At 55.3% G+C, this 13927-nt stretch overlaps 1 protein-coding gene across 1 annotated transcript in view; it reads left to right on the top strand.

The window, feature by feature from the left end:
• Positions 1–11750, top strand: part of Fam83f (family with sequence similarity 83 member F) — a 35753-nt gene extending 24003 nt beyond the window's left edge. Inside the window, 4 exon segments of the mRNA XM_015501764.2 lie at positions 317–438; positions 1410–1703; positions 1705–2030; positions 8604–11750. Of these exon segments, the coding sequence (XP_015357250.1) occupies positions 317–438; positions 1410–1703; positions 1705–2030; positions 8604–8653 (792 nt within the window). The 3' untranslated portion in view covers positions 8654–11750.
• The last annotated feature ends 2177 nt before the right edge of the window (positions 11751–13927 follow it).

The following is a 13927-nucleotide window of genomic DNA, read 5'->3' as shown; positions in this document are numbered from 1 at the left end:
AAGAAGGCAGTTCTGGCCCGTTCCTGGGGTGCTTTGCTGGCAGAACCACTGACTTTACTGTCAAGGTCAAAATTAGGGCTGCGATTCTCTTCTGGGGAACTTTGGGAGCAGACAGCAACTTGCCCATGCCTGCAACAGCATCCGGTGACCTCCTCTTGCTGTTCAAATGGAGTCCTACACATCAGGAAACAGGACCTGACCTGGTGAAGCTGGAGGGGCTGTGGATGCAAGGCTTCCTCTGCCCAGGCAAAGCCCTGGCCCAGAGCCTCCCAGTCTCCCCCAGAGGGTGATGGTGCCTTTCTCCTCTTCCCAACAGAACATCCGCGTCCGCTCTGTGACAGGCGTTGGCTTCTACATGCCCATGGGGAAGATTAAAGGAACCCTGTCATCAAGGTTCCTGATGGTAGATGGTGACAAAGTAGCCACTGGATCCTACAAGTGAGTTGGGCCTGGTCAGAGAGGGCCCAGGAGGCCATGGGGACTGTTAGAAAGGTGCTCGGCCGGAGCCTCCACAGTCCTGAGTTTCAGGAGGTGTCATCTGCCCCAATGGCAAACCGCCTCCTGCCCAGTCCTTCCCTCAAACTTTCTGGCTGATGGATTATTCCAAAAAAGAGGGTCGACTCTTGCTGGACATTAAGCACTGGCTATTTTTCGTGGTCCTCGGTGACCTGTTGCTAGTTGACAAGTGGGACAAGCAAGAAGTAGAATGGGACCAGCTCTGGAGGGGGTGTGTGAGGGCACGGCACGGACAGGTGCTCCCAGGATTTTAATTTAAGAGTAAATTGCCAGGAACATGAGAGTCTCTGTGTGTGTCTCTGTCCTCCAAGTAAATTAAAACCTAAGTGAGAAGAGACCTGGGCACATGAAACAATTAATAAATGGTCTCAGTCCTCTTTTGAGGTTAAAGGATGGGGCTTTGCAGACATTGAGTGCTGTATAATTTCAGAAGAGAACCCATAAGGAATGGGACAATTTCAACAACAGTGGCGTCTCAGTTATCATTTATTAAGCGTGTGTTTGTGCTGAGCTAAATGTTTTAAAGAAGGTATTTCCTTTGAGTCTCACAACCACTCTGAGTTATGTGATTGTGCTGTGACATTTGGTACGTTGGGTCCTGTGAGTCCCATTTTACAAGTCACACAAGACTGGAAACTAGGTTTGGATTCAGGCCTGACTTCTCACCGTTCCCTGCATCTGCTGCCTGCTCTCTGCATCTGAGACCTAGACCTGGGGAGAGGGAGGATCTGGGCTGGTGGAGAGAGAAGTCCAGCAGGAAGGCTGGCTTGTGCCCTGTCCTGCAGGGTGCAGAACACACGGCACGGCAGTGAGGGGTGGAGGAGGCCGCAGGGAGGGAGGGCAAGGGAGAGACCTGGGCACATGTGTCTGCTTTTTTGTCTCCATCTTCCCAGATTCACCTGGAGTTCCTCCTACGTGGACAGAAACCATCTCCTCCTCCTGACAGGGCAGTACACAGAGCCCTTCGACGTGGAGTTCCGGGAGCTATACGCCATCTCGGAGGAAGTGAACTTGTTCCAGCAGCTGGGCCTGGCAGGAGGCGCTGGTAGACTTGGCCTCGACCGCTCCTCCACTGTGGCTCGCAAGCTTATCAACCCCAAGTATGCCTTGGTGGCAGGCAGCCGCCACCCACCGGGGGAGATGATGCGCTGGGCTGCCCGGCAACAGCGGGAGGCTGATGGCAGCCCGGCGCCTGGAGAGCTTCCTGAATGACCTGGTTACTATAGAGCAGGTGTGGCCCCCCATGGATCCCATCCCCTTGACAGATCTGAGCCACCCGAGGCTAAAATCCCGAGAGGCAGTCACCCAAAATGGCAAGGGAGATGCTGCCAACGGGGGCCCCATACTGGCCACGGAGGGCAAGCGTTTCATGGGCAGCAGGTTGTTCAGCCGCCGGGCAAAGAGGCCTGCAGCACCCAGCAGCAGGGCCGGCTCGCTCTCCCCCGAGGCCTGCCCTGACGTGGAGTTTCTGAAGGGGAAGAGGCCCACTGAGGACTCCAGCACCAACATCTCAGGTGAGCCCTCTTCTGGGGCCTGGCATGGCCCTCCCGAGGAGCACGGCCTCCTGTCTGCAGAGGGGCTGCTCCCAGGCACGGGCCAGCGGGAGGTCTGGGCTCCGAGGTGCCTCGGTTTCCATTCTCCTCTGGCCTTTACCCACGGGGTGTCCCTGGGCACAGTGTTGCTGTTCTGAGTTCAGGTTCCTCTTCTTTGAGAGGGGGGAGTAGGACGGGTCCTTCCCAGTGCTCACTAGGGTGGTGGGCATGGAGTCGCCCAGCTAGGTGGCATTACTTCCTCAGAGTAAGTCAATCGAATGAGAGACGTGCGGCCAGGCTCTCCTCAGAGAAGGGGGAGCTGCAGCCCAGCAGGGGCAGGCGAAGGAGCTGACTCCAGGGCTCTTTCTGGCTAACCTTGTCCTTGCTGGACCCCTGTCATCGGGATCCAACCTGGCCAAATACCCGACCCTCACCTGTGCCCTCCCGGCTCCTGGCCTGGCTTCCTGTTTCTGCTGTAAACAGTTTGCCTTGGTTTTCTCTGTGTCTATTTGATGAGTGGGTTTGTCCTCTGTGAGGGATTGACGGTGGCGCTGGTGGCTTCTTTCTGGCCGCCTCTCTAGGATACCCTCATAACCTGGTCTGCAGCTGCTTAGGAAATGTTTGAAGTGTTTCCAGGCCCAACAGGGCAGGGAAGGTCCTGTGAGCCCCATTTTACAAAAAACATGTGGAGCAGTCTCCCATGTGGCCTCTTAGGAGAGTATGACAGCCGGGCTGCTGTGGTGCCTTAGTCACCTGAGCATGCCTGGGCAGAAGAACTCCTGTGTTGTGATTCCTCCCTCGGTGACTGGGGCGGTGGGGGGTTACGGTGATGAGAACTAGGCCCCTTCACAGGCCGGGTATGGCAAGGCAGGCCTGAGGTCCTGTCCTGCTGCCAAGTCTGACACACCCAGGCTGTGCTTGTGGGATATGTTTGCTGCTGCTTTTTTTTTTTTTTTTTTGTACTGGGGATTGAACACAGGGGCACTTCACCACTGAGCCACATCCCCAGGCCATTTTTACAATTTATTTAGAGACAGGCGCTCTCTAAATTGTTAGGGCCTCACTAAGTTGCTGAGGCTGGCTTTGAACTCACGATCCTCCTGCCTCAGCCTCCAGAGCTGCTGGGATCACAGGCCTGTGCCATCGCACCTGGCTTCCTTTGCTTCTTGAAGTTGAGCAGGCCTGGGTATCTCTGATGTGGGCACAGCGGGAGCGTGAGGACCTTCCCCTGCCCTGTTGGGCTTGGAAGCATTTCCTAAGCAGTTGTAGGCCAAGCTCTGTGCGGATACACTCTCCCTTCTCCCTCCAGATAACCCTTTGAGCCAGAGGTGGCAGGTGGAAGTTGGGAGAGGTGCATAAGTGGTCCCAGGGCATAGGAAGTGGTCGTGGGCCGGGAGTCAAAGCCAGGCCTGGGCCCAGGCCCTGTCCTCTCAGGGGTGGGGAAACTATTCCCCATTCCCATTCCCCTGGGCTCTCTGGCTCCCCCAACACCAGATGCTGCTGCAGCTCTGTCCCTCTGGTTGGAAGGAGGGTTGCCATGGTGAACACCTGACAGGGAAGGGGAGGGGCGAGCCCAACCACAAAGGGCTGTTTCCCAAGTCCTGACTGGAAGTGAGGTGGAAGCTTTCTCTTCCCTTGGCCCCTCACCCTGAGGTGCTGTTTCCATAGAAACGCAAGGCCCATTGTCTTGTCCCTTCCTGCCGCCTCCTGTGTGTCACTCAGCCTGGGGTTCCCCGGCTTGGACGACTTGGGCAGATGCTGCCACTGCTGCCTGTCTCTGAGCATTTGCACACAGTGCCCTGGAGTCAGCCAAGCAGACCGGGCCTGCACCCTCGGGAGGCCCTCTCCAGATGCCTGACATCCAGGCAGAGAGAGAGGGGCGAGGGCGGGAGAGGCTGGTACACACAGTCAGGAAGGTCTGAGGGAGCTTGAGCTGCCCCCCCTTCCATCCTCAGGAAGAAACAGGGGGCTGCATGCAGCTCACCATCACCCGCCTGGATGGACATCCCATCCCTGAGGCCCTGAAATTCAAGTTCCTTTGTGAGCCCTCTCCTCCTGCCCCTTTCTTCCTCAAAGGCGGAGATGAGAAGCAGGGGCTCCTCCTGAAGGTCCCACTTAGCAGCCCCTGCCTCCCAGACACTGATGTAGTCAGAATGTCCTCAGTGCCTCCCCTCCACCCTCGGGGGGTGGGGCAGCTGCAGGACAGCTGGACATGAGAAGGACGGGCCCCTAAAGCCCAGGCCTAAGGTGGAAACTAGTAATCCTCCTATATCCAGAGCTGTGGTCAGGAGGAAATCACTTCAGATTCTCTGTTAGGGCCCCAATCCAGGGAAGGAATCCCCTTCCCACAGGGACACTGGGGACATCAGGACAGCCATGGTAGAGCTCTCTGCCGACCCGCCCCCCTAATTCCCTGAACTTGTCCCTCTGTTTCCTGGGGCTGTCTCCTCTTCTAGAAGATGAGGGGGTGATCCAGGGAGGTTTTCCGAGGTCCCTTTGAGCTGATTCACTCTGTCCTGTCTCTGTGCCCTTTTGTCAAGGGAGAATGTGGGTTGATGACAGGGTGGGTGAAAGAGAAAGAAAAAGCAAAGAGCTGACAGCCTGTAAAATTGCTTGATAAGAAGTATATAGTTGTCAAACAGCATGCAAATTTTTGCAAACCCAGTTGTGGCCCTTGGGAGAACCTCAGGGAAATCGCTTCCTCTGGGATTGGGGGTGGGGGGCGGGGGCAGGAGAGAGCCTGGTGATTCGAAGGCTCACAGCGCCCTCTAGTGGCGGAAGCTGGGCATCTTTTCCTTTTGCCTTTTCCCTTGATTGGACCTTGTCCCAGTGCAGGCTGAGCTCACCCCTTCCCTCCAGCCTGCCACCCGGGAGTTCAGGACAGGCTGTCTGGGGCAGAGATCCCCAGCCTCAGGGAACAATATCCAGGGTGTTAGTAGCATCTGGGGTGGGCTCAGGAATCCACATTTTAAACAAGAATCCCAATTTTCCCCTTTAGTTCTTCAATGAAGAGGGTCCTCAGACCAGCAGATGACACAGCGACAGATATTCAGAGGCTGTGCCTGCAGGGAGCCGCCAGGCTAGGGCACGAGGTTCCAGGTGCTGTACCCGAAACCCCACTAGCTCCACCAGGGGGAGAGCTGGACAAGACCACTGGCCACTCCTGTTTAAGAAAGTTAAGAGAAACGCAGTGTGAGGTGCTTCCACACAGAACAGAGTCCCTCCTTATGGAGCACGTCAGGCTGGGGGATCTGGGGAAAGACCCTTTTGTAAAGAGTGGTCATGGAAGACCTCTTACAAGCAACCTGCTGAAGGTATCTTGTGATCAAGACTCCTGAGCTTTAGGGAGGGAGTCCTTGTGTCCAGGGTCAGGCAGTGAGGAAAGGGCAGCACGGCCTGCACCTCGCAGGGCCTTCTGCAAAGCAGCTGTGGCTGTCTCTCGGAGGCCAGGGCTGGCACCTCCCCTACATCTTTAGACTGTTTGGATGAGCCGCAGGCCTCAGTGTAGACTGAACCCTTTCTGCTGGGTCCTACCAGCTGAGAGGAAGGTGAGTGCAGGGACTTTTCTGCCCCAGTCTGGCTGGGCACAAATAACCGAGCCGCCACAAAGCCTTGTAGGTTCAAACAGCAATCTTTATTCCCGAACTCTCACCGGCACTCTGCACACACTTCCCAGGAATATAGTCCCTCCACCAGGCTCCGCGCGCCAATTCTCGGGAACTCCAAAGTATTGGGCGCCCAGGCAGCAGGATCCGCCTAATCCCGGAGCCGCCCTATTCCGCGAACAGGGTTACCTTTCAACCATTCCCTCTAGAAAAATGCCAGGCGTCGTTCCAACTAAACTGTGGCTCTCAACACTTTTCCTCCCAGGGTCCTTTGAAGTGGCCATGCCTTTCCAGAACTCTCCTACCCGCTCCCCCCTCCCCAGTTCATGTTCACAGGGTTTAGGACCCTGGAGATCTCAGATCTCTCCTGGAAATCTGGGTCCCTGTCAGGAATGGACTCTTGGGGAGATGCTTCCTGGGCTCAGAATTTCATAGGGACCTGTTCCAGGCTATGTCTTCTCAAGTGCTGCAGGTCAAGGTGGGGTTTCAAAATTTAGGGTCTCCCTTGAGGAACGTGGGTCAGGCCCCAGCTGGTGCATGGTATCTGTGCTCTGATCTGATGATTCTGAGCACCATTACCAGTATGTGTGTGGGGGGAGGGGTTCTGATCACACAGCAGGGGTGAAGGCAACACAGTGAGTGTTCTCAGAGCAACAAACCCCACTCAGGTCCAGAGAAGAGGCAGGGGTGCTCATTCTCGCTGGCAGACATCAAAACCCTCTGCCTTTACAGTTTCTCTTGGGTGCCATCTTGGGAGGCGCCGGTGAATGAGGCGCCGGTGAACCTCACCCAGGGCAGCCCTTGTTCCTGTGGTTGAGAGTATGGGTGTAACCCCCTCCTGCCTGCCATTGCCCTGGGCCTTCTATTGGGTATGTATCTATGAGCCTGCTCTGCACCAGGCTCTATCTAAGTTCCTATGTGGCAGGAAATAGAATGAACAAAGTCCCTCCTTATGGAGCACGTCAGGCTGGGGGATCTGGGGAAAGACCCTTTTGTAAAGAGTGGTCATGGAAGACCTCTTACCAAAGGAGTATCTGAGCAGAAATTCGAGTGGAAGGAAAGAACCACACAGACATCAGGGAAAGAATCTTCCCCATCAAGGGAAGGCACAGCCCCGAGAGCTGCAGGAGAACGAGGCCCATTGCTCCTGCAGCTTCCGCAGCAGTGTCCCTGCTCCCGTCACCACCTTGCCTGCCAGCCCTTCCCTTCTGCCACTCCTCTGCATTTGGTGGCCCTCTCTTCCTATGCCATACCCCTATTTTCAGTCTCATTTCAGTGTTACCTCCCCTTGGAAGCTTGACTTTCTCTCATAAGCTTTCTTTGGGCCATCTTTACCCATGTCATACATATTGTGTTAAAAACGGTGCTCCCTCATGTCATTCTTCCCCATTGATCTCAGCGGATCTGATTCACCTGCCCATGGCAGGTTCCGGATAAATGAGCACTGGTGGAATGACAAGCACAAGGCATTTCCCCTCAAGCCAGTCTCTCTGTCAGAGGCATGGAAATGAATTCCCAGCACAAGGGATCTCTCCAGGCTTGCATCCAGCCCTGCCAGCCCAGGGGAGCAGGTCCTGCTGAAGACAGCCTTCTCCAGGAAGGAACGAGTGAGCAAGGGCTCCACCCCCACCCCCAGGATGCGTCTTCCCCCTGCTTCTGGGTCTGGAGATTGATTTTGCTTACCTGCCTCCAAATGCGGCCACCTCTGGGGAGGAACTCTGCGTCTGCTTAGTAGGCCAAGCAAATAAAACAAGCCGCTGAGGAAAGGGAGTGGAGGCCCTGTGTCCCTCATAGCAGTGAGGAACTACAGGGTGGCAGAATTGAATGACTAGCAGAGCCACACCAGACATAGCCCTCAGCAGCACCAAAGAAGGTGACCTGACTTCCCTCCCACCTCCCGCTGGGCCACCACTTGTCCAAGCCTGGGCAACACCAAGGAGGGGCTCAGCTTGTTCATTCTGGCCCAGACAAGGTGGTGGCTACTGGGTGCAGACCTTGGGCATGAGCAGTGGCCTTGCAGGGCTTATGAGGGGCAGGAGGAAGGGGCTGTGGAGCCAGGGCTCCTAGTCCAGCTCTGTTGAGTGTCTCTTGCTAACAGCCCAGAAGAGGAGACAGATGCCACCTGAATTAAATTCACAGCTGAAGTGATGTGGAAGGTGGTGTGAGCGCCAGGGAGGCCACCCTGGCTGTGTAGGAGGGACAGCAGGAGACAGAAGGAGCAGCCAGTGCTCTGAGGACAAGGCCTGTCTCCAGCAGCCTGGCTCCTCAGGGCCAGAGGTGTCGGTGGGCTTCGCAGAGCCCCTCCTTCCCTGCGTAGGGCAGGAATTGGCCACAGACACTGCCAGCCTCATGGAAATGGGCACTGAGGCCTGGGGGAGAGGAGGAGCAGCTGCTAGCACCAGCATACCCCTTCCTCCACCTTGGATTGCCCTCCGCGTTGGCCACCCTGGCTGTGCTGCGGGCCCCTCCCAAGGGGCAGCATTTCCTCATCCAGCCCAGCAGGCTGACCACAGATGAGGCTGAAACTGGCTTAGAAGGCTAGTCGCTGCCCCATTGCTGGTCAGCTCTGGGAGTGGGGCCACTGTCTCGGCAGCAGATCCTGGAAGAGGGTCACCCACGGGACTGCCCATGTCAGCCTGGTGAGCCACCTCTGGGCAAGCCTTTTGGTGGTAGTTGTTGACTCTGGAGTCCCTCCCACCCGCCCCCTTTATTCAGGAAACAGAAGGCTTCTTGACATCCCCAACGCAGGGGAACCCTGTGGAGGCTGGCAGGGCACGAAGACTCTTTGTGTTGCTTTTCCAGGGTGGTGTTGACCTGGTTTCCAGACAGGCAGTTGGAAGGGGGGCAGTCACCCTAGCCTCCACATCTGAGGGGCAGACAGCCCACAGAGTAGGGGCTGGAGGCAAATCTGCTGAGCATCTCCCCCTGCCTGTGTCCCCTGTCTCTGCAGGTAAAACAAGTCCCAGTCCTTCCAAGTCCGGCAATTGCGTGATTTCCTGAGCTGCAGGACCTGTGGATGCCCACCTGTCCTGCCCTGTGCCCTGGACAGCACAGGCCCCACCCTGTACCAGTTTGTACCTCCAACCTCACCGGCCTCCGCCTGCAGCCTCCATCCTGGCCTCAGCGCCTGAATCCAGATGGAAGGGTCCCAAGACTTCTAAGACCATCGTGTGCTTCCAGACTGTGGTGGCCAGGCCAGGAGGGGTCACTGCTGCTTTGTTTACATGAAGAGGAAGCTCGACTAGTGTCTGCTCCCCTTTATATACCTGCCCCTCCCTCCACTGGGTCAGCCCTGCCCACCATGTCCCTGGGTAGGGAAAGGGCCATGTCTTTGTGCCCTAGTAGGAGAAGTCTCTGGGTCAGCTCCAGCCACCTGGTTTCTCTTTTTCTGGGCTTCCTGGTACTTTTTGGTTGCTCCTACCAGGAAGGACAGGGTTCTGAGTAGGGGTCCCCAGTTCCAGTCTTGCTCCAGCCTTAGAACTACAAGTAGAAGGTGCATCTGGGACAGCTGGGACACTGGCTGCTGTGGCCTTCCTGGCCTAGACCTACACTGGGCTCTGAGGGAACAGAGGGGAAGACATCAGCCTCCCACAGTCAGTGGCAAGTTTGGACCCCGCCCATGCAAAAGTCCCTTCCCTCCCCAACCCAGCAGGCCGGGTTGGTACTCCAGGCCTCCCTTCAGTTTGCTTTGGTTTACAGCCCAATGAAGGGAAAGAGAGGGTCCCAGGTGATGGGGAACTGGACTCTAAAGACAGGAGAATTTGCCCCTTCCCCCTAAGATGGTCATGGGTCCCCTCCACCTACAGAACTTCTCCAGTTACATTTCAGCCAAAGACTAGCCTTAGCCTCCTGTGATGTGCTGGGCTCTGCTCAGGGGCCTCGTCCCCCCCAAGGCAGGTGGCCTCTGCCACAGTGCTAGGCGAGGGCACTCAGTACACAATGCCCCTCCCCATCCGGTGACTGGTTTAAACAGTTCTGGAAAGTGCTTCCTTATGCACCAAGGCCTGGCCATGTGACACATCTCTTTCTAGAGAACAGAGGAGATGTGGAGAGTGGGGGCCAAGCCTTAGCTCCAAGTGGTCCCTTAGAGGTGAGGGACACAAGATGCCTAAGCAGGCAGCTCAGCCAGCCCTTGTGCCGCCCGGAGGTGGGAAGCTGGCCTGCTTTACCCTTCTTCCCTCTCCTTCATGCAGGGCCAGGAGAGACACCTAGCAGGGTCCCTGTGGAAGTTCCAAGTCACTGCAGCCTAGAGCCAGCCCTCCTTTCTGCCTCAGTTTCTCCATGTGCCAAGATGGGGCTTTTCTCACTTTCTGTAGGACTTAAGGGGAAACAATATGTTAAAGAGGAAGTGCCTGAAGGTGGGGCAGAGTGCCGACCCTTAAGGGGGGTTCCCCCTGCAGGCCCTCCCCCTCCAGCCTGTTTCTTCATCCTTTCAGAGGGCTGAGTCAGATGGTCTCTGGCCCCCTCGAGCTCTGAAAATGCTCAGGAAACTACAGAGATGGCCAAGGACCGTGACATCATAAAATGTAGCTCTTACTGTTGGCTTGTCGGCCTAAGCTTCCGCCCACTCTGTTCTGCCTCTTGGCTTCTCAGTTTCGGGTGTGTCTGCCCTCTGTTCCGGCACATGCATGCACTTGGTGAACTATGCTCCCCCTCACCACATCTCAGGAGGACATCTGGCCTTCCCAGTTGGGGGGCAGGTTCAGGGGTGGATGGTGCCCTTGGACCCAGCCCAGCTGCTTCTGCAGGCTGGCAGCACCGCAAGGGCTGGAGGAGGACAGATTAGGAGGGCCCTCAGTGTGGGGCCCTGGCTTTGTGGCCCCGACCCCACCAGGCCACTGTCTCGCCTGCCAAGTGCAGAGACTGCAGGTTGAGGGTTAGCAGCTCGTGCAGCCCTGGAGAAGGCCTGCCTCCCGGTGAGCAGAGCCCCTGGTGTTGCTGCCACCCTGGCTTCTGCCCCACAAGGGCAGGAAGCCCAACTTCTGTATGGGGGCTGGTAGACTGTCGCTTGACCTATGTCACCTGTAGTATCTGTCCTCAGAGTGTGGTTAGTCCTACCTCTGATCTATCAAGGGTATTTCTAAGACAGCCTCTGCTAACATCAATACCCTGCGCCTGTAGAGAACTTGATGGAAAGTCTAAACAAGAAGGGAAGCCTAGACACAGAGGAAGAGGCAAGAGGGGAAGTGGCTCTGTCGCCCCCACCATGCTGCTTTTCTCTTTTATTAAATGCCTACTATTTGCTGATCACTGTGCCAGGTGATTTAGGAACATACAGGTCTCAAACTAAGAACAGCTGAGGAAAGAGCCCTTTTCAAAGTCGTCAAATAATTTTCATGTGTATTTGGGGCATGAGCCTAGTCGGGTTGTGTGTTGAGCCGCATGAGGTGTGATTGCCATTTCTCAGGTGAGGCACACAGCTCTCCCAAGTCCCTCATCACATAAAATACAGTTCCGGAGCTGTACCTCAGGCTCAGACTCTCAGCACTAATGACGCTTTGGAGCTGCCAAGTCCTCTGTTGGGGGAGGGGCTGTGGTAGTATCGCAGGGTGTGGAGACATCCTTGCCTCTACCTGCTGCATGCCACAATGTCTCCAGATGTCACCCAATGCATCTGGTGGGGGTGTAAGTCCCCTCTGTTTAGGGCCCCTGCTTTCTACTTTGAGGCTCCAGCAACCACAGATGACTTCTTGAAAGCGCTTCCCAGGCCCTCCGCCCTGTGTCTTGGACAGAGCGCTGACTTCTGGGACAGCTCTCTGAGAGGCATCCTCCAGTTTCAGCCTAGTTACCTTGATTAGCTCTTCACGGCCATGCTTGCCCCAGAACAGGTGTGTTTCTGTGCACACATCTGCCTTACTGCGCTCTGTCCCTGGTCCGGTTTCCTCCCAATCTGCTGCTCTTCCTGAGTCTCACTACACCCCACATGGAAAGTAATCTGGGGTGTGCCTGTGTGTGCCCAGCAGTGGCCCTGTTCCAAAAGCAGCCAGGGCTGATGGCAAGAGAGCCTCCAAACTCAAATCCGGCCAAGGATTTGCTACCTGGTTGTCATGGCCACATTCTGAATAAACATCAACAAAGCCCCCTCTGCAGCTAATTAGCCCTGCCATGCGCTGTGGATTCAGTTTGTCATCTGGCAACGTACCACACTGTGCCACACTCAGGCCTTCCTGCCCCAAAGACGCAGAGGCTGTCATTGATCACCTGCACTGCTGTTCCAGCTGCACAAGCTTTGCCACAGGACAGACAGATACCCTGGGCTCAGTGAGCTGAGCCTGACCAAGGTTGGGAGCGCATACACCTTAGACAAAGGCAGGAAGCAGGTGCAAATGTGAGTGTTTTTAAGCTAATTGCAAAGACTTCCCAGTTAGGCATGCACTTCAAGGCTTCTACTCTCCCACCTGTGCAGCAAGGAAGATACCATGTGCTGCAGCAGGACATCACAGGTACCCATTCTTTAGGGTTCCTGAACCTGGAGAACAGGTAGAACAGCTAGACCTCACCTGTCTAGCTCACTGTTGTAACGCAGTATTTGCTTCATACCTATTTGTTAAAAGATGGAAGACTCGACAGTCACTTAAAACAGAAAATAAGCCAGACTAACAAACTGGTGAGGCGTCACCAGCCACAGTGGCAATCGCCTGTTATCCCAGATGCTCAGGAAGCTGAGGCAGGAGGATGGCAAATTCAAGCCCAGCTTGGGCCACTTAGTGAGACCCTGTCTCAAAAACTGTAAGTCCAAAGGGCTGGGGATGTACCTCAGTGGTAGAGCTTTTGCTGGGCATGTATGAGGCTCTGGGTGCACACCTCAGTACTAAGTAAATAAATAAATGGGAAATCAATCATGACCCTTTCAGCCTTGTTCCTGATTTGCTACACAGTACACGAGAGTCAAATGAGACCCTGCTGTTTCTTAAGGCCTGCACTTATCCCTCCTCTAGGAGCATTTCTCCTCTCACTGTGTGTTCTAAGCGGAGTCTTCATCTCCCAGGCCCTCAGACTGGGTAGAACCATGGCTCCAGGCCCCTGGCTGCTCAGAAATGGCCCTTTCTGCGTGTGTCCTTTCAAAATGCTCACAGAATTGGGAGGAGGAAAGGAGCCTCCTGGAGGTGAGATTTGTCCAAAGCCACCCAACAAGTCATGGGAAGGGCTGGCTGTCAAGGACATCCAAGAGCACTTTCACTGCGCTGAGTGGCCTCTCTCCAGGTGACCGGTCGAAAGCTAGTTTCCACCTATGAAAGTGGTTAGGAGACAGGGCCACGTCTGCAAGCTAGATCCCCAAGCCCTGATGTAGGTTTTATTTGTATTTTATATTCAAAGGATTCTCAAACTAAATTAACATTTCACCCAAAACTATCCATCAAGAAAAGTTGTGGGGCTGGGGTTGTGGCTCAGCGGCAGAGCGCTTGCCTTGCACATGTGAGGCACTGAGTTCGATCCTCAGCACCACATAAAAATAAATAAACAACATAAAGATTAAAAAGAAAGAAAAAACTTGTGGGAGTTTTGTGCCACCAGCTAATGTTGCAGCTCTTTCTGAGGCAGGGCCATGTGTTGGGGGCTGGGGGTGTTTAGCCCTTGTGCCAGAGTCTCAGCTGCACAATTGGCAAATATGCAGGGGGCGGGGCAGGGAGAGAATCCAGGAGAGAACATCCCAAGACCTGGATCTAACACTCCTGGGTGGGTGCTTCTCTCGAGTTTGTCCTCGTGCTGGGGCACTCTATGTGACTACCCCCTGGCCTCAGGACAGGGGCTCTGAGATCAGCCCCGTGGACACACGAGGAAACCAGGCAAGCTAGTTCACATTCCTGTCCTCTCCACCACACATGGAGGTAGAACTCTTACCTAGCAGGGGTGAGGCCTGAGTTCCATCCCTAGCACTATAAAAATAAGTAAATAAATAAAATAAAACCTAAGAAACAACATTTCCATAGAGGCTGGCCAACCCTGCACCCAGCCACAGGCTTTCCAAGCCCCTGTCTGTGTGCCATGTGTGCACCACTTCGCCCGGCCTTAAAAATGGTTTTTATTTTTTTATTTGTTTGTTTGTTTATTTATTTATTTGGGGGGTTTCCTCTAGCCTCTCCCAATAATGACTCCACTGGCTGTCCCCTGGCTGCACTGGGAAAGATCCTGACGTCCCTCTGGTGGCCCTGAAGAACCCTGTGTGCTGAGGCTCCTTGGAGGAGCCCAGGCGGCTGGCGGCACTGTGGGGAAAGGCTGACCCCTTGTGGCCAGCTGGCAGCTCGAGTCCTTCCTCTGGGGCAGATGGCAGGG

Source organism: Marmota marmota, unplaced genomic scaffold, assembly GCF_001458135.2.
Source record: "Marmota marmota marmota unplaced genomic scaffold, marMar, whole genome shotgun sequence".
NCBI lineage: Eukaryota > Metazoa > Chordata > Mammalia > Rodentia > Sciuridae > Marmota > Marmota marmota.
Note: the sequence above shows the minus strand (reverse complement) of the source record. Positions and strands in the feature narration are given on the sequence as shown.